This window comes from Thamnophis elegans, chromosome 5, assembly GCF_009769535.1.
Source record: "Thamnophis elegans isolate rThaEle1 chromosome 5, rThaEle1.pri, whole genome shotgun sequence".
Taxonomy (NCBI): domain Eukaryota; kingdom Metazoa; phylum Chordata; class Lepidosauria; order Squamata; family Colubridae; genus Thamnophis; species Thamnophis elegans.
In genome coordinates this window covers 80,087,673-80,106,532 of record NC_045545.1, presented here as the reverse complement: position 1 = coordinate 80,106,532, position 18,860 = coordinate 80,087,673, and the positions used below count along the sequence as shown (strand labels likewise).

General features: G+C 39.4%; 1 protein-coding gene across 1 annotated transcript in view; it reads left to right on the top strand.

Moving 5' to 3' along the window:
- NFATC2 (nuclear factor of activated T cells 2) overlaps nt 1-18,860 on the top strand; it is a 163,593-nt gene that overhangs the window by 74,386 nt on the left and 70,347 nt on the right. Inside the window, 1 exon segment of the mRNA XM_032218150.1 lies at nt 14,602-14,610. Coding sequence (XP_032074041.1) covers nt 14,602-14,610 — 9 coding nt within the window.

Here is an 18,860-nt window from a genome sequence, read left to right as displayed (position 1 = left end):
ACCGCTTAGAGAGGGCTGAAAGCCCTATGAAGCGGTATATAAGTCTAACTGCTATTGCTATTGCTATAACTTCCATAACTAAATAGAAGTATACAGTTTGCTATAAGCATTCAGTTTTTACTTTCTAGTGTAGCCTAGAGCCTTGCAATTTTCATAGTGGTGCCTGCCCCAAGTACTAATTTGGCCCAACCTACTGTGTTTTAAGGTTCTTCAAGATCTTCTTGATGCTACTACGTGCTAGCCTTTCCATCATGGCAAACCCTAGCTCCAGGTCAAAGTCAGAAATAAATTCTACCAAAAGCTGCCTTGATTCCTTTTAGGTTTGTTTCTTCCTTTCTTCCAAATACAAACATTCTATCTACAGCCAAAGTTCTTCCTGGGAGGTATGTTAGGCTATTGTTTCTCAATCTGGGTGTCCACCAGTTTTGGAAATACTGCAATCCAACTAACATTGTCAGCCATGTTGGCTAGTTATTTTGGAAACAATAATTCCAACACCTTTCTGTTGTTGTGCACAAAGAGCGTTATGTTAGCCGTTAGACTTAGCAGTTAGACTTATATACAGCTTCATAGGGCTTTCAGCCCTCTCTAAGCGGTTTACAGAGTCAGCATATTGCCCCCAACAACAATCCGGGTCCTCATTTTACCCACGTCGGAAGGATGGAAGGCTGAGTCCGCCCTGAGCCGGTGAGATTTGAACAGCTGAACTGCAGAACTGCAGTCAGCTGAAGTAGCCTGCAGTGCTGCATTTAACCACTGTGCCACCTCGGCTCTATGTTAATCCGAGGCAGGGAATGTCTGTTGAGGGAAGTTCATTGTATGGAACTTGTGAAGATATTGGAATCACTTCCCCATTCTTCTACAGGTTGCCCAGCTCAGATAAGTAATTCTGAAATAAAACATTGGGTTACTAGGACTCTCATTTTACAGCATATGATATATGGCAGTCTTTCCAAAGGCTGAATGCATCAAATTGCTGTCACATTACCAGTGGTGGGATTCAGCCAGTTCACACCTATTTGGGACCAGTTGTTAACTTTCTAAGCCATTCAGAGAACCGATTATTGGAAGAAATATCATTTTGTTTTTTTCCACTTTACAGGGCTAATCTTGTAAGGAAGGCAGGAAGAAAACATTTTGGTGTTGTTTCTAGCCTAATCTTTAATCTTTGGTTAACCCTTATTACATTGTAACAGCTAAGGTGAAACACCCATCGATGTGAGTAACGTTGAGTTGGCCACCCCCCAGTCACATCACCACTGAGCCATGCCTACCCAGCTGGTCATTAGGGCAGAGAAACGGTTGTTAAATTATTTGAATCCCACCACTGCACATTACCAAAGGAAAGTGGTTATTGTAGTAACACATATAGAAGATGGCAATCTGAGGTGACTGGTATTAAAACTATACATTCAGTAGTATGCTTACACGGCGATTCTGTGCAAGAATTTCCTCCCAAATGAAACTTTTACTTCCAAATGAGACTTTTGAGGTAGAAATATTTTAAGAATTTTAATGGACTATGCATGAGTCAGAAGAACGGACTGTTAGTCAGTAGAAACTGGGAAATGAAAACGAAGAAATGTAATTGTGACTAAGAACAATAGATGATTTGCTTTGATGATGGATCTCTGTAAATGAATTTTCACTGAGATATCTGTGTAAATGGGTCATGAGTTCTTGCTCCTATCAACTGCAGTCTCCCTAAGGAGGTCAAAATCTGCAAGATGACTGGGGGGCAGCATCAAGGGGTAGAAGGCCTTCCTCTTTTGTGGGCATATATAAAACCCTGAGGCAGCACTTCAACTGAATGCCAAGTCTGCCGTCTTGCAGTTCTTGACAAGCAATTGCTGTCATCACCATGATCATGGATTGATTGATTATGTGTCATCAAGTTGGTGCTGACTCTAAGAGACCACATAGCTGGATGATCACAACAGCTGAACAATATTCAGATTGTTCAGTTTTTACCAGTACTGTAATACAAGAGGGGTGAGGGATCTCTCTGTTGAACCTATGGCTTTGCACTGGGAAAAAACAAAACCAGAAATATAGTGCAAATGCTGTATTTCAAGTGATAATTCAATGAATTAAGTATTTAGTTAGAGATTCACATGATCTTGTATGACAAAAACCATATTGGGCATTTAGGAAGAGTTAATCAGAGTTGATATTACTACCCTTAAGTAATAAACTAGATCTTTATTTGATGTACATTTCTCTTTTGGAAATGATATGGATCTTTGGCCCTGCTGGATCAGGCCAAGAGCTATTTTAGAGTGGTACTTAATATCTCACAGTGACCACTGATGCTTTTGGGGTCTTCAAAGCTGTGAATCCCAGCACAAAGGGGTAGCAGCTTATCATTTCTTGCAAGTGTCTTCTGCCCCAATTGCAGCCAAGTACAAGTGAAAACACTGCTCCCAATTTGAAGAAATTCCCCAGTAACATTAATGGAGATACGGGTATGTGGGAATAAGGGCATGCATGCTTAGAAAGCCAATATTAAATTTCCAGTAGATAAATAGAAGCTCCAACTCTGACACTGTGACTTTTTTTTTTCATAGTAAGGCATGGCACAAATTAAGATTGTCAAGACTACATTTGTTAAAGAGAGGAAAGAGGGGAGGAAGTACAGAATGAAAGTCAAGAATAGAGCCCAGCCACTGCAATTTATGTGTCTGTATGTGTTTGTGTGTGTTCTCTCTCCCTCCCTCCCTCTCTCTCCAAATTTGTTGAGCCATGGACTGACTTCCCACATCACAGAGTTGTTCTCTTTCCTGCCTTTGTTCCTTTGCAACTGATAATTGCAGACACACATACACACACACACACACACAATATATATATATATATATATATATATATATATATATATATATATATATATATATATATATATATATATATATATATATGTGTTTGTGTGTGTGTGTGTGTTATATTTGTGCTGATAAATAAATAAAGGGAGACTAGTATAGATCTATTTCAAGCTATTTAGCTCTCATCAGCTAGCCATACCCTTACTGGGATTATGGCTAGTTGATGAGAGCTAAATAGCTTGAAATAGATCTATACTAGTCTCCCTTTATTTATTTATCAGCACAAATATAACACAAAATGTTTAACAAAGGCAACAGTAAAAATATTGGGTTTCTGTCGTGATGGACTCTTGTGACGAGCTATTTAGTTGTGACACTAAATATATTTATATATATATTGTGTGTGTGTGTGTGCAATTATTGTATGTATGTATGTATGTATGTATGTATGTATGTATGTATGTATATAATTTCATGTTGCATTTTTGCTGATAAATAGTGGGGCTGAAAGGCAAAAGGGAAGTAGTATGCTCCCTCCCATATTTGGGCATACCAGATGCTTTGACTGCTAGCTGCAGTTTGGCAGTTCAAATCTCACCGACTCAAGGTTGACTCAGCCTTCCATCCTTCCGAGGTGGGTAAAATGAGGATCCAGATTGCTGGGGGCAATATGCTGACTTTTTAAACAACTTAGAGAGGGCTGTAAAAGCACTATGAAGCGGTACATAAGTCTAAGTGCTATTGCTATTACTACCATTGCTCTTCCCTCCAAATCATAGTCTTCATGATAGCAACTGCAAATTTAGCCCTGGGGTTATCAGTTGCTGAATCCTTACGTATATCGATATGCATTTCTTTTGGACTGTATCTTTACTATACCTTCCCTTTCCTTTCTATTGCTTGTTTTGAATAGTTGCTTTGATTTCTGACCTGAATCATATCTGACCTTTAAAAAAATATTTAGGAGGGACTCATTGTTTTTGTTAAACATGCAGTGCAACAGTTGAAACAATGGTAATCACAGAGGATAGGAATTTAGCATTCCCACCCCAATGGATTACTGCAAAGGTTTTGTTACCCTGAAGGACCAGTTGACAGTAAAGTGCTACTTCTAGCTTTATAGTTTCTCAGGAAAGAGTTCACATCCAGAAGTGTCCAAAGAGGACTCCTGTGCATTTCTGTTTCGAATTTTAAAAGAAAAAAGAAGAAGGCCTAATATATATGGAGATTCTCAGTCATCCAGGTCATGGTTGTCTCAAAGGTGCTTTTTCAAAAGGCAACTGGACTTTCTTGGTTTTACCTTGAAGACGTTTTGCATCTCATCCAAGAAGTTCTTCTGAAGACCTGAAGAAGCTTCTTGTATGAGAAGCAAAATGTCTTCAAGGGAAAACAAAGAAAGTCCAGTTGCCTTTTGAAAAAGCACCTTTGGGAAGAGGCCTAATGGTCCCTCCTCTTCCTTTGCATTCCAGGTTGAAACTTTACAATTTGTAGAAGTCAGTCCATGGTCTTTGAAGAAAAATGTGAAAACCTCAGTGGTCACACCAGATATTTCTGAAAGGAATCTTCACCTGTTTTCTCATGTCATGCAGAGAGATACAGGAAATATACCGTATTTTTCAGAGTATAAGACACACCTTTTTCCCTCAAAAAAGAGGCTGATAATCTGGGTATGTCTTATACACTGAATACAGCATTTTTTGCCTCTTGAAACCCCGCCCCCTTCACCAAAATGGCCATGCATAGCTTGTAGGAGGCTTTCAGAGAGCTCCTGGGGGCTGGGGAGGGCAGAAATGATAAAAAAACCCGGGCTGTTTTTTGCTCAATCCCCACCCCCATCCCAGGAACACTCTATAACCCTCTTAAAGGCTATACATGTAATTTTTTTGACATAAAATGAGCCCGTTTTCATGAAGAACAGGCCATTTTTTGCTCCTTTTTGGTGGGACCCACCCCCCAGGAGCAGTCTACAAGCCCCCTAAAGGCTATTCATGCCTTTTTTTTGGGAAAAAAACGGGCCTGTTTTCACGAAAAATGGGCGTTTTTGGGAAGTTTGCAGAGTGCAAAACTTTTTTTTAATTTGCCTCTTCAAAACCTTGGTGAGTCTTATACTCAGTTGCATCTTATACTCTGAAAAATACGGTACACGCTCATCAGAATATTAACTAGCTTGTCTGCCATAATACTGATGCCTTAAAGCAGTGATGGTGGAACGTTTAGGCACAGAGTGCCCAAATCGGAAGGTGTGCGTCCGCCCATGCACATGTGCGGACCCCAGAGCACTGGAAAACCGATGACCAGCTGGCTGGTGCACATGTGTACCTCGAAAACCTGACGACCAGCTGGCTGAGCTAGGTTAATGGCACCCATGCCCACAGAGAGGGCTCTGTGTGCATTGGTTCGCCATCACAGCCTTAAAGGAAAAGTGGAGAAGAGACTAAGAGCTCTAATCAGAATTTCTAAAGGGAATTATTAGTTTTATTTTTCATAGCTAATCAGCCATGTGGATCTTAATGGACAGGAATTAAGGCAGTTGTAAAGCTGACCTAACCCTTTTATCAATTTGGTGCCTGGTTCTGGATTCTTATAGAGTCCATCACATCACAGCATAGTTGAAGATATAAATATACATATGTGTACCTAGTTGTTTAGTTGTTTCTGGGGAGCAATAAGATGTTTATTGCTTTATTAAACAGATGTTGTCCCCCCCAATTGTATCTATGAATTCCTTCAAATAGGAATACAAAATTGAATGTAACCACAAAAATACATCAATATAATCATAGAACTCAAATGTTATTAGATCATAAAATTGCAGTATCATAAATCTATAAAATCCCAACATTGTAAAGCATTTTTTTAAAATTAGAACAACGAGATAGAGCACCATAGACCATTTAAAACTTGGGTGAACAGTGTTTGCAGCTGATACCAAAATCTTACAATTTTGATACTATTCATTTCTAAAGGGGGGGAATCCACAATCAGGTCTACATTAAGAATGTTATACCTTTAATAGTAATGCTGCAAATTCCTGACAACTATGCCATCATTGTAAGCATTCGCCACCAAATCTTAAGCAGTAATCTATACTGCTTCGTATCTTTGGCCACCTAATGAGAAGGAAGGACTCACTGGAGAAGAGCCTAATGCTCGGAAAGACTGAGGGCAAAAGAAGAGAGGGACAACAGAGAATAAGGTAGCAATAGCAATAGCAGTTAGACTTATATACCGCTTCATAGGGCTTTCAGCCCTCTCTAAGCGGTTTACAGAGCATATTGGCCCCAACAACAATCCGGGTCCTCATTTTACCCTCCTCGGAAGGATGGAAGGCTGAGTCAACCCTGAGCCGGTGAGATTTGAACAGCCGAACTGCAGAACTGCAATCAGCTGAAGTAGCCTGCAGTGCTGCATTTAACCACTGCGCCACCTCGGCTCCAAGGTGGCTGGATAGAGTCACTGAAGCAGTAGGCATGAGCTTAAATGGACTCCAGAAGATGGTAGATGACAGGAAGGCCTAGAGGAATGTTGTCTATGGGGTCGCAATGGGTCAGACATGACTTTGAAACTAACAACAACAACAACAACAACAACAACAACAAAGCAGTAAGGATTATGCCATCATGCCTGCTTTGTTGATTAATTATCTAGCAAGATTCTGAGGTTTCTATGAGTATTTTAAAATCAATTTTGACTTCTTGCAACTGCTTGGACAAGTCCATGCATTTTTCTTGGCATCATTTTCAGAAGTATCCCCCCCCTTTCAATTGTCTTCTTCCTAGAGCAAAGAGAGAATGATTGGCCCAAAGTCACCCAAAATGGTTTTCTGCTTAAAAAGAAGGGAACACCCAATTTCTAGTCCAGTGCCTTTAACCACTACGCCAAGCTTTGCTCACACTTCATAAGTTAGGGTGGTTTGTTCACCATTGCTATGTCAGATAGTTTTCATTTTGTTGCAATTGTTTTTCTTTGCTAGCCTTAATTGCTGTAATCTCATTACAGTATTATAAAATGAACACCACTCAGAGTTGCATTTGGTTGCAGTAGCATATCAGCCTGACCGATAAATAAATACACAACTTCCTTTGTTTCGAAGACTGCTCTTTCAAGTGGAACTATTCAGATCTGAAGAGCAGTTCTTCTGAATGTTGCATCCTTCCATTTATGCAATATTTTTAAAGTGGCCTGTTCATTTCTCTTTGTTTTACTAGGTTCACATCTTATTGTAGCTTACGATGATTGCAGATTAACATTGGAATCCCAGACTTCCACTTTATTTTGGAGTTAAGGCTTTGAAGGACTTGCTTTAACAGCCTTTCCATCCATATGCAGCAGCTGCAGACTTTGTCTGCATTCAAATACAGGAAAAGTACAGAAAAAAAATGTAGATTTATCTATGGGAACTTATGCATAAGTTTGTAATTGGGCTTCGACTCATATATTTTGTACGTAATGTTAATGAATAGCTCAAAGGATAATAAAACTACCATAAGATCTTGGAGCAACATACCCTCCTTGGTGAGGCTGTCAATTATCTTCCTGATTGTTGATTCTAGGAAAAGACTTGCATTTTTAGAAAAAGGAAATAGCAAAAAGAAGAAAAGCACATCAGGAGCTGGAAAGGAAAGCATGCTCCCTTATCTCTCCAGTTCACTTGGATGACTCATGGGGAATGGAGACAGCCAGAAGCAGCATCATGAGCCCTGCAAAAGATGTGGCTGCTTTAATAGTTTGGAGGGAAAAGATGCTTTGTATAAGTTGTAGCGCTTGGCAAGGCTCCCGTTTACAGTTCTAACTTGTAACCATAAGTCACAGCACTGTTAAGTGTGTGCAGCTGAAAGGGGGAGAGAGGTACCCATAAGTATGATGCAGTGATGAGTTTCAAAAAATTTTGGAACCTACTCTGTGGGTGTGGCCTCCTTTGTGGGAGTGGCTTGCCAGCCATGTGTTTTCTTTCTTTCTTTCTCTCTCTCTTTTACCTCTCTGTCCCCTTTTTTTTCATCTCTCACTTTTTCTTTCTTCTTTCTTCTTTCTTTCTTTCTTTCTTTCTTTCTTTCTTTCTTTCTTTCTTTCTTTCTTTCTTCTTTCTTTCTTTCTTTCTTTCTCTTTCTCTCTCTCTCTGTGTCAGTCAGTCAGTCAGTCTGTCTGTCTGTCTGTCTGTCTGTGTGTGTGTGTGTGTGTGTGTGTGACAGTGGTGGGTTTCAAAAAATTTTGGAACCTCTTCTGTAGGTGTGGCTTGCTTTCCGGGTCCACTGGGGAACCTCTCCTAACTGGTTCGGTAGATTTGACGAACCGGTTCTACTGAATAGGTGCGAACTGGTAGGAACCCACCTCTGGTATGATGGAAATGGGAGAGTTAAGCTTCTTCTCAACTTCATGCAGTTAATCTACTCAACATCTTAGGTTCCCTGAGATTATTATTTTGAGACAGAGTTAGAGGACTCAGCCAAGTTTTAATTTCTCTAGCTAGCCACAAGACTATCCCTCTCCCACAATCAAATACAGCTTCCAGACCCTTGAACAGAAAGGTAGGACAGATATCCCACTCTGATTTTTTACTTGTGCCTTCCAATTCAAAAACAGTTACAATTTAGGCCATCACTTCCAACCTTCTTGTCTAATTAGAAAGTCAATCCAGTGATCTACATCATCTGGATCTCAACCTGAAAGTAATGTAGGTGTTAAATTGCAGTGCATTGAGGCTGGGCCATGAAAATAACTGACCTTCACTATGTTGGCTTGACTACACTACATATTAATGAGATCAGCATGCAGTTTATAAAAAGACCCAGTCATTCTAAACCTGGCACAGGAAATGGTGGAAGGAAGTGAACTCTGGGGGAATGGGAGTTTGCAAATTTGTGCTCTAACAGCATCTGAATAAAGCTCTTGTGTTTAAAAAAAACCAATGTATGCAATACACATGTAATATGTGTGTGCTTTGCACCATCTGTGGATGATGCATAGTAAGTGGAATGCACATTGCACTCGCTTAAATGAACCTTGTGGTGTTTGAGTTCCTTATGTTCCCCCTCCCTAAAGCAGTGATGGTGGTAGGACTAGCAATACTTCTGGGTAAGAATTGTTAATAATGTGCCAAGGTAGATGAGTAGAACTGGGAATATGTAAGTTGAAGCTTAGCATGGAAGCATAGGTACTTTTGGGCAAATCATTCCTCTCAGCCCAGCATGCCTCATTGTGTGGGGTTTTTTTGGTAATGGGGATAAAATAAAGGAAGGTTTCCACATAAGTGATCTTTAGATTGTTTTCTTTTTAGGAAAGACCAGATAATGCATCTAATAAATAGCTGAATTCTTAAGTTTCTACAACTCTTGAAGGCAGTGTAGTCTGGAATGATGCTTAAAGTTGGTTTAGGTTTTTACTATCCTTTTCATCTATGGAGCCTTTAGCTAGCAGTTAAAAATATGCTATTGGAATCTTTGGTGCTCTTCCAGTTTTCTTGCAGACATTTCATTACCCAACTAGGTCATATCCTTAGTGCTAGTGAGTGTGGGGTTTACTTTCTGTTTATATGCAATACCTTACCCTCTCAGCATTGGTGGGATTGTTGTTTTATCCTTGGTAGTTCCTTGGTTAAGACATTGTTTACTGCTTGATTCTTTATCTGGTGTTTCTCTCTGTGTCTTTTAATACCAAACAGAATCAAGACTAAGTTGCCTCGAGTTTATTTCTCACCCTCTATTCCTTCCCAGGGTTAAGTTGATATTTACTTAAGGATTCCTGCATTCCTTCTTCAAGGGTATTTCCATACTCCTCTACAAGAAATCAAGTGACTAACTGGGAGCAGAGACTGTTGAAGCAGGATAGGGATTGGCAATAGGGAAAACGTGGTGGGATAGTTGTCTATTGTCTTAAGATACAATAATAGCATCAGATTCTACATTATGCAACTCAGCAAAGCACAAAACTCCCAAGTTAGTTTCCATGAGCAAGGGAATTGGCCCCAAGATGAATCGTATTTGCAGATGTTCATCTGTTACTTCATTAATGCAAGCAAATCTCCTTTCAATTTAATATCTCCTCCTTGTAGATTACTATTGCACCAAAAAAACGTAGGTTAATTTACTTTTCAAAGAGTTTCCATCTTCTCATGTCCCTTTTTTAGCTAATGGAATTGGGGCTGTATAAAGCTGTATAAGGACTAAAGAATAATCATGCATTGCAGTGGTGGGATTCAAAAGTTTTTACTATCGGTTCTGTGGGCATGGCATGGCTTTGTGGGTGTGGCTTTGTGGGCATGGCAGGGGAAGAATGCTGCAAAATCCCTATTCCCTCCCCATACCACTAATCCACCTCTGTTCTCCTGTTCAGGGCAACAAAAGAAGATCAGCTGGGAGACAATGGGGGCAGGGCCAGCCTATTTGCCAGTTCTCCAAACTACTCAAAATTTCTGCTACTGGTTCTTCAAAACCTGTCAGAACTGGCAGAATACCACTTCTGATGCATTGATACAAAACCTCCACATTTTGTACATTTTCCACCTCACTTGATATCTTCCTAAAACTTATAAACAATGTCCTGTGATTATTGTCTGCTAAAGCATTTGATTATTTTTAGTGTTGAAGTCCCCATCTCTCCTGCACGCCCCCAAAAAGAACACTTTCCCCACCTCCCAGATTATCTTTTTAAGGTTCTTCACCAAGAGAAAAATCTCTTGATAGTAAAGAAATGTGACATACCTTTTTTAACTTTATAAAGTAATTCATAGAGCATGTTTTAATTTCTGCCAGTGGCAGAAATGAAAATAATGTTAGAAAGAAAATTGAGAAGGTAGCCACATTATTCCTAGCTGAGGGAAGGAGCATTCAGCTTTCTTTCTCCCAGGAAAGTATGCCTCTGCAGGATATCGGGTTCCAAAGCAATGTCAGGATTACTTGGTTTTCAACAACAGCACAATCTCAATTGCCTTACAGAAAAAAGTGTCAAAATCCATCCATTCAGTCACAGTAGCTCTATCCTTCCTGACATGCCTCCAAGATTGTTTTGACCTAGTACAGTTTGACTTTGTGATGATTATCTAGCCACTGTGAATTTTCTGCCCTGGCTGGTATTGTTGCAAGTGGAACAATTACACCAATGGCCCTGAATCCATAGGAACATGTAGTTACTGTTATTTTCATCTATTTACCATTGTTCTATTGTATTGATATTATACTCCTAATATTGTACAGTATGGATAGACAACTTTAGAGGGCTGATAGGCCTCAGAGGCTTTGAAGAATAGGTTGACCCTTTCTTCTCTGTGACAGACCCTCAGCTATTGAAAGAGGGCTTTGTTAGATTAGACATACCCAGTTCCTACAGCTGTTCATCATATGCTTTCGCTTTCAACCCCCTAATCATCTTTGTTGCTCTTCTCTCCACTGTTTCTAGAGTCTCATCATCTTTTTGTTTTATTGTGGTAACCAAAACTGGATGCAGTATTCTAAATGTGGTCTTACCCGTAGAATATAAAGTGGTTCTAGTACTTCATGTGATCTTGATACTATCTCTCTGTTGATGCAGCCTGTGATTACTTTGGCTTTTTTCACAGCTGCAGCAGATTGCTGGCTCCTACATACGTAAGTGGTGGTTCACTTATATCCCTTTGTTACTGCTGTTGAGCCAGGAATCAGCTATTCTACACCTGTTCATTTGGGTTTGTTTGTTTTTTGCCTAGGTATAATAAGACCTTACTTTTCTGGTCACTGAATTGCATTTTGTTGGATAAGGTCCAGTGTTGAAGCCCATCAACATCCTTCTGAATCTTGAATCTATCTTCTAATGTGTTGGCTATCCACTCCCCCAGCCTGGTGTCATCTGCAAATTTGATGAGTTTCCCTTTTATCCCTTCATCTAAATCATTTATGAAGATCTTGAAAGGGATTAGGCAATTTTTTGAGGTACCCCACTGCATGCTTCCCTTTATGTAGATGTAGTTCCATTGAAGACTACATGTGAGTATGGTTGGTCAGCTAATTACAAATCCATCTGGTGGTGATGCTGTCTATCCCATATTTTTCTATCTTACCGAAAAGGCTGTGGTCTACTTCATCAAATGCCTTACTGAGGTCTAAGTAAAGTGTGCCCACGGTATTTCACTGGTCCACCAGTTTAATTACTTTTTCAAAGCCTGCAATACTTGCAGATTTGCCAGTTAATATTACCTTACAATAAAGTTAAATCTAGTACTTCTGGGTGTGCTTCTTGTCTGGACTACCTGACAAAAAGCTGACCTGTATGGAGGAAAGGCTAACAGAAGTACAAAGCTGTGGCATATTTGGCAAGGAGAATAACATGAACGTTGATGAATGTAGCTTTGTGAATGTTCTGTGAGAATTTCTACCTTTTGTATTGTAGCTCTTCATGTCTTTGGCTGCTTGTACAAGCATTTCTAATGTCAGATGGAAATTAGGGGAATCCCAGACCAATCTTGTGAAATCAGGGTGGAGGTGGGGGGGGAGATAATCCCAAAAATAAACACTCAAGAGAAAATAAGAGAGTGGCCGTAGAAACTCAGTTGCCATAACTGAAAAAGAATTAGTGACAGCGTGGAATCCAGTGTTTTGGAAAATCTCTCTGCATGACACACGGTTTTGGAATTTTGCAACTGGTAAGCACTCTGTTAACAAAGGCAACTACTTCTGGCTTGGATTCCCTGGCTTGCTACACACTATGGGGGCGCCTAGAAACCAGCCTGTCAGTGATTATCAAGCTTTGCAGGGTATTTGTTTAAAAGCAGCAACTGCCTTTTAATGCATTTGTCTTGGAACTGAGGAAAGGCAGCAGGAGGAAGAGAAAGACTCTTCTATCACCTGTTGAAAGCTAATTGATCCCATTAAAAAGCTGGCACACAGAGTGGAATTCCCTAGTCTCCCACTTAGTCATAGCATCCTGGTGTGACTCATTTCATTATGCGGTGGTTCCCAGTGGTTTTATTTTGAGTGGAGCTTTTGTTTCCTTAAATGCATTTTTTTTCCTTCTATGTTGTTTCTTGAATCCCAGATGATCTTTGTTGAACTAAACCTAGAACCAGATCAGTCCCTGCTGTTTGACTGCTGAGCCGCTGTAATATTCTGTTCAGATGAGCTAGATAGGGGGATAAACTTATTTTCTGCGTGCAAAATGTCAATTTTGGGGTTGGGCTACAGCATGGATGACTAATAACCCTGGCCGTTTCCCAGCCAGACTTTGACATGTATGTTTGGCCATGGTGACTCATTCCTTGGGTGCTTTTTTGGTGAAATTAAAATACTGGCCTGTTCATCATCGGGCCTGTTTAAATAACTATGGTCTCTTCACCCACTTGAACAAACACAGTGACCACAGAATGTAGCCCTTCTTGAAGAAAGAAAATGTTTTGTTTTAAACTTCTGGAAATCAAATTCTTTTAAGATGCTATAACAGCTTTTCTAAAATCCTGGAGATGCCCTATGTCTGTGATAGCAAACCTATGGCACGTGTGCCCGAAGCGGCGCATGGAGCCATGTCGCAGCATCATCCATTCCTCTTCTGGATTTCTGGTGTGCATGTGCATGTGACGATCAGCTGGCCTTTGTGAGTGCAGCAGTGCTGGAAACAAAAATGTTTCCCAATGTGGGCATGCATGCCAGCCAGCTGATTGTCAAGCACGCATGCATGCCAGTAACCAGAAGTTCATTTCTCGGCACGAGCATGTGCATGCATGCCCCATTTGCAGCTCCTCTTCCAGGTTGCACGGCTCATGAGCGTGCAAGCGTGCACCCTTTTTGGCACTTAGTGCCAAAAATGTTCGCCATCATTGCCCTATGTGATTAATCATGCACAATCTACAAGATCACAATGGCAACTTAAAAGAACTTGATCTGGATGACCTTCTGTGAAGTCCACAACTTACATCACCAGACCATCAAGCCAGATAATTGTGGAAGATTACAAGAAGTCGGGTAGAACTGATATGTAATTAATTGTCTGTGGTTATGCTAACCTAGGTCTAATGGGGAGATGGTAACACACATCTTTGGAAGCTGATACTTAGAGGTGACTGTATAGGGATTATGAAACAGCATATGTGCATAGCATCAGAATTAGCCATGCATTAAGTTTGAAAGCACTCAGGGAAACTGTTAAGTCAGGTCTTTGGTTATTGAGAACCGCAATAATTTTTGCAGAGGATTGTGTTAGTTACAGTTGACTTTTCAAAGGTAGTTGAAGATTTGCTTACACTTTCTGGAGTAGCATATTGTTGCCTTGCCTTGCTAGTAATTCAACATAGGCCTTGATCGAGTGCAAATGAGAGTTTATAACAAAGATCTTATATAATATTTTAGCCTAATGTCAATGATAGGGGCATATTACTTGCACAATAGAAAATGGAAAGGCTTTATGTCTTCAGAAGAAAAATATTGACTCATGAAAAGGGTTAGGAATAATAACGGAGACTAGCCCTGATCACTATTTATTATTTATCAAATTTATTTATCAGATGTATTTCCTGCCATCTCATGGTTTATCTAAGGGTTGGGGTTCAAATTTTACATCTACAGTATACTGTTACTATAATTTTATTTGCTAAGAAATTGACTTGTTGTGCTTTATTAAATTTAGATTTTATGAACAATGAACCATAAAATGGTTATGGTGAGTTATAGACCCATTTGGATTTACTAAGTTTATTTAGGAACTAGTTTGAATGCTAGGCTGGACATTAAATTTGGTTGTATTTGGATAGTGCTTGGGTGAGAGACTCTTAGGAATATGAAGGCAGTACGATAGATTAGAAGTTTAAAAAACACCCTGGAAGATGGTCAAGGTAAACCCAACCATTTTGTTGCTGAAGAACTATATACCTGTATTTGTCAGAGTATAAGATGCACCTGTTTTCCTCTTAAAAAAGGATGAAAATTTGGGTGTGTCTTATACACCTAATGTAGCCCTGCCCACCCACCAGCCCCACCCGTTGGTTTCTGCCTCCCAGCAATTTACCTCTTTGCAGTAAATGGAGAAATGGGACTTGCTGAGGCAACCAATAGGCTGTGGCAATCCCTGCAGCCTAAAACAGCTGATGATCGGGAGGCCCATTGAAAGTGAAACTTGCTGTTTGCTCCACTAGGCAAATTGCTGGGAGGCAGAGGCAGATTTTTTTTTCTTGTGCTAATCAACCTGTTTTCTGTTTGCTGCAAGAAAGTACATCAATAACTATAAATGACTATAGAATGTTCAAATTATAGACTTATTTTTTAAAGACTGCTTTATTATTGTTCTAGACAAATTAACAAATGAAGAAGCTTTTGAAATAAATGCTTGATCTGAAGAGGCCAGTGCTATTGTATTTTCTTTTAAATAGCAGAGAATAATGTATACTTCCAGAAAGCCACATCAATTTTAACAGCATCTTTACAAGTATAGTCTGAAATGTAACACCACGAAAAGTGTATATCTTCTGTACTGTTTGCTGTTTGCTGCAAGGAGGAAAATTGCTGGGAGGCAGAGGCAGATTTCCCCCCCCCCCCTTTAAAAGCTAGGTGCGTCTTATACTTCGGAACATCTTTTACTCTGAAAAATACGGTAGATATATCCATGAAGTCATTAGGAGTCCAGTTTGAAGAAACATTGTTGGTGCATTCACTCCTAACATTAAGCCACAACATCATTACATTTTCTGCTAAGTTGTTGAACAATTCCGTAGTTACCCCTCTCCTTGCAGTGTGTTCCATAATTAGCCCTGGGGGCCTTTTGGAAAGCTACCAAGACATGATTGGGAGGTTGACCCTATGGTAGGTATCTATCAGTAAACAATGCCCAGCAGTAAACAATTGTTTCCCTGTAAAATTCCCACAATTTTATTTTTGTAAGTTGCTCAGAGCCTTTTTAGGAATTAGTCACCATACTAATTTCAGAAATAAAGAAATAGGAACCAGCATGGCACAATGGCTTGGTTTGCATATAATAACAAGCCACAATAGATGAGTTCATGCATCAAGCAAACTCATAAAACCAAGCCAACAAATTCCATACATAAATCCAGGTCCATGGCAAACTAGCCCAGATTGAGTTACTCATGCCGAATCCCACTTGTGTTGATTGGATCAGATGTACTATTGGAAGCTACAGTAGATTTTTTTTCATCCACAATAATTTAAATAAATGTTACTTATTTTGGACACTTTATTTGACAGTCTGTCAAGTTGCTGCTCTAAACCTCAGAGTAAGCTTGTGAGAAATGCAAGAGAATTTCCCAAACCTCTTGGTTGATCTCTTATGCCAGCTCAGCTAAGCTGTGGCAGAAAACACATTTTTGCCGCCATTTCACAAACCCCTATTCATGAATAAGGGATTGTGAAGTAATGTGTGCAGATTTGGGGTACCCTTTAATTGGTTAATTAAGCAAAACAATTCTGAGGGTACTGTAATAGATCAAATAACATTTACCTAATGCAGGCTGACATCTTGACTTTGCCTAGAGTTGGCACAAGGCTTGTGGTCCAATCACAGTGTGAGTTAAACAAGATAGAATTACATTTCCCTTAAAAATGCATTTAATCCTGTTAAAGAGTGCTGACACTATTAGATCTTCTGCTAGAGCTTAATTTTATATTATGCCTATGCAAAATCAATACAAAACCCATCATTGTACTACAGAGTAGAAATATCACTCAAAGAAACACTTTGTGATATGGGTGTGCAGCCTTTTTTTTATAGGCATGGCTGGGATGGTTTCACTATTGCAACCCTTAATCCAGAGGTGGGTTGCTCCCTGTTCAGCCCGGATTGGGCGAACCAGTAGTAGCAGCGGTGGGAGGCTCCACCCACCCACCTGGACGCGCAGAAGTGTAGTGAACGCACGGAAGTATGCATGGGAGTGTGCCCGAAATGATAGTAAAAAAAAGTGGCAACCCACTACTTCCTTAATCCCTTGTATTAGGGTGGAGTCAAGGCAACTGAATGGAGTTGAGCATTTACTGGCCAGATGCTCTTTCTGATGCTCTGTGGGGTTCACAGCAGATAGTTTCTCTTTGTGCCCTGATGGAGAAACATCTTGGCGTTACCTACAATTGAACATTTAGCCTCCTGAGTGTGTCTCAAACATCTTCACCTCTAGGCCACCACGCTATTCATTCAATGGCCTCACTATATTTAGTGCTAATAACATCTTGGTACATCTTCTGGTAAAACGTGCCTGAAGGAAAGAGATATGAGAATAATATGTGGCGTCCTTGGTGATCTCTGAGCTGATTGTTGCTTATGGATATTTCATTAACCAAACTATGGAACATCATCAGTGCTCAGCACAATATCTATTAAATGCATTTATGGGTTCTTCACACTGACTGTATTCATATGGTTAGCTGATGGTAAAGGACCCAGGCGTCTCTGATGTTGCTTGAAAAAGGTGAAGTCAACAAGCAATTTGCACTTTAGATTAATGTTATTGCTATGTGAAACCATGGGACTCTAGCTGTGGGAATTGTGGAAGAAACAGGGAATGAAACCACCGACCAATTAACAGATCATGTTTTTATTGACTCTGAAGCATGAGTCAATAAAAACAAGGATGGGCAGAATCTATGCACGGGAGCCTCTTATAATCCCTAGTTGTTCATAACATAGTCTGTTTCCAAAAGAAAGAAGGTGGAGATAAATAATCATACCGTATGAATCCGGTTATGGTTTTGTAGAGCACTATAATATTTCCATATCCAGGTAATCAACCCTCAGGCTTACTCCCTCAGTTTACCTCCCATTATAAATGCCTAGCCTGTTTTCCACTGGCCCATATTAAATGATACCATCCATAATTAGCAACAGCAATTATGTTTCTGTATTTATATAAATCCAGAGTAAGAAGAAGTATGATTGCTGAAATTATGGTAACCTGAGCAAAGTAGCAGCCATAAGAATGATCCTGGAATGCTCATAAAAAAGGTCGATGCCTCATCAGTATGTATAATCTTTATTGTCATTGTACTGAAATCAGTGCTAGGTCAACTTCACTGCTACTCATACAAGCCCAGATTATTATTATTATTTATTTATTTATTTCATTTGCCCTTGAGCAACTTGCCTTAAGTTGCACAATGATCTTGAGATCAGAATCTTAACTGAGGGCACACACAGAGGAAGGTCCTCGAAATAGTTTGAACTGCATACGCACATTCTTATCTTGGAATGTTTCCTACATTGACTGGTTCCAATTGGGGAACGAAAAAGATTCCCCTGGAGACAGAGCTGCATTGTAGACATCCCAGCCTGAATTCTGGAAGTTTAAGAACCCCAAGTTAAACCACTTACACATTCTGCTATTTGTAGGCATAGATGAAGAGGTATATTCTCAGATTGTGTGCCATATGCTTTAACCACAGATGATAAGTGGCTTATAACAAAATATAAACAGTATGAAACCTGTCAGGTGGCCATTAAGAAACCCAAGTATTTAAGAACTGCTATAAAACATCCTTTTCCCTTGTTAATTCCAAGCAGGAGCTCAGAAGTAGCCAAAAGATGAAATAAAACACTGCAACATAAAAAATAGCAGATACCTTTTGTCTATGTGCAAAATAAACCTGGAAAAATGCTCAATAATTATCTTTTTCTCTTTCTTAAATTCAGTATTGTTGTGAGGGTCGGAATGAATTAATTCCATGGACATTACCTCTTGCTAGTTTATGAATCTCTTTAGGAGCTTTTACTGCTGTTCTTTTGTATTTAGTTTTCTAAAAGGCGGGATATAAACTTATCAGATTAATCTTTAATTAATCCATAAAGTTGTAGATAAGCCACCAATAAACTTTAACAGAGGCTAATTGAGCTTTAAGTTAATACAAGTAATACATCTAATGTATGCTGTATATGAAACAGTTAAAACGGTTATTTAAAATTATTATTAATTTTTAAACCCACACTAAAAATACAGATAACACCAAAGATAACAATTGCAAACAAAACATTAAATTTCATTTCATGTGTAACTACGAAAACTTGTAACATAAAAGTTAAGGTTCAGAGAGATAAATAGATGTTAAAGATTTTAAAAATGTTGAGCTTTGCTATATATGAATAGCT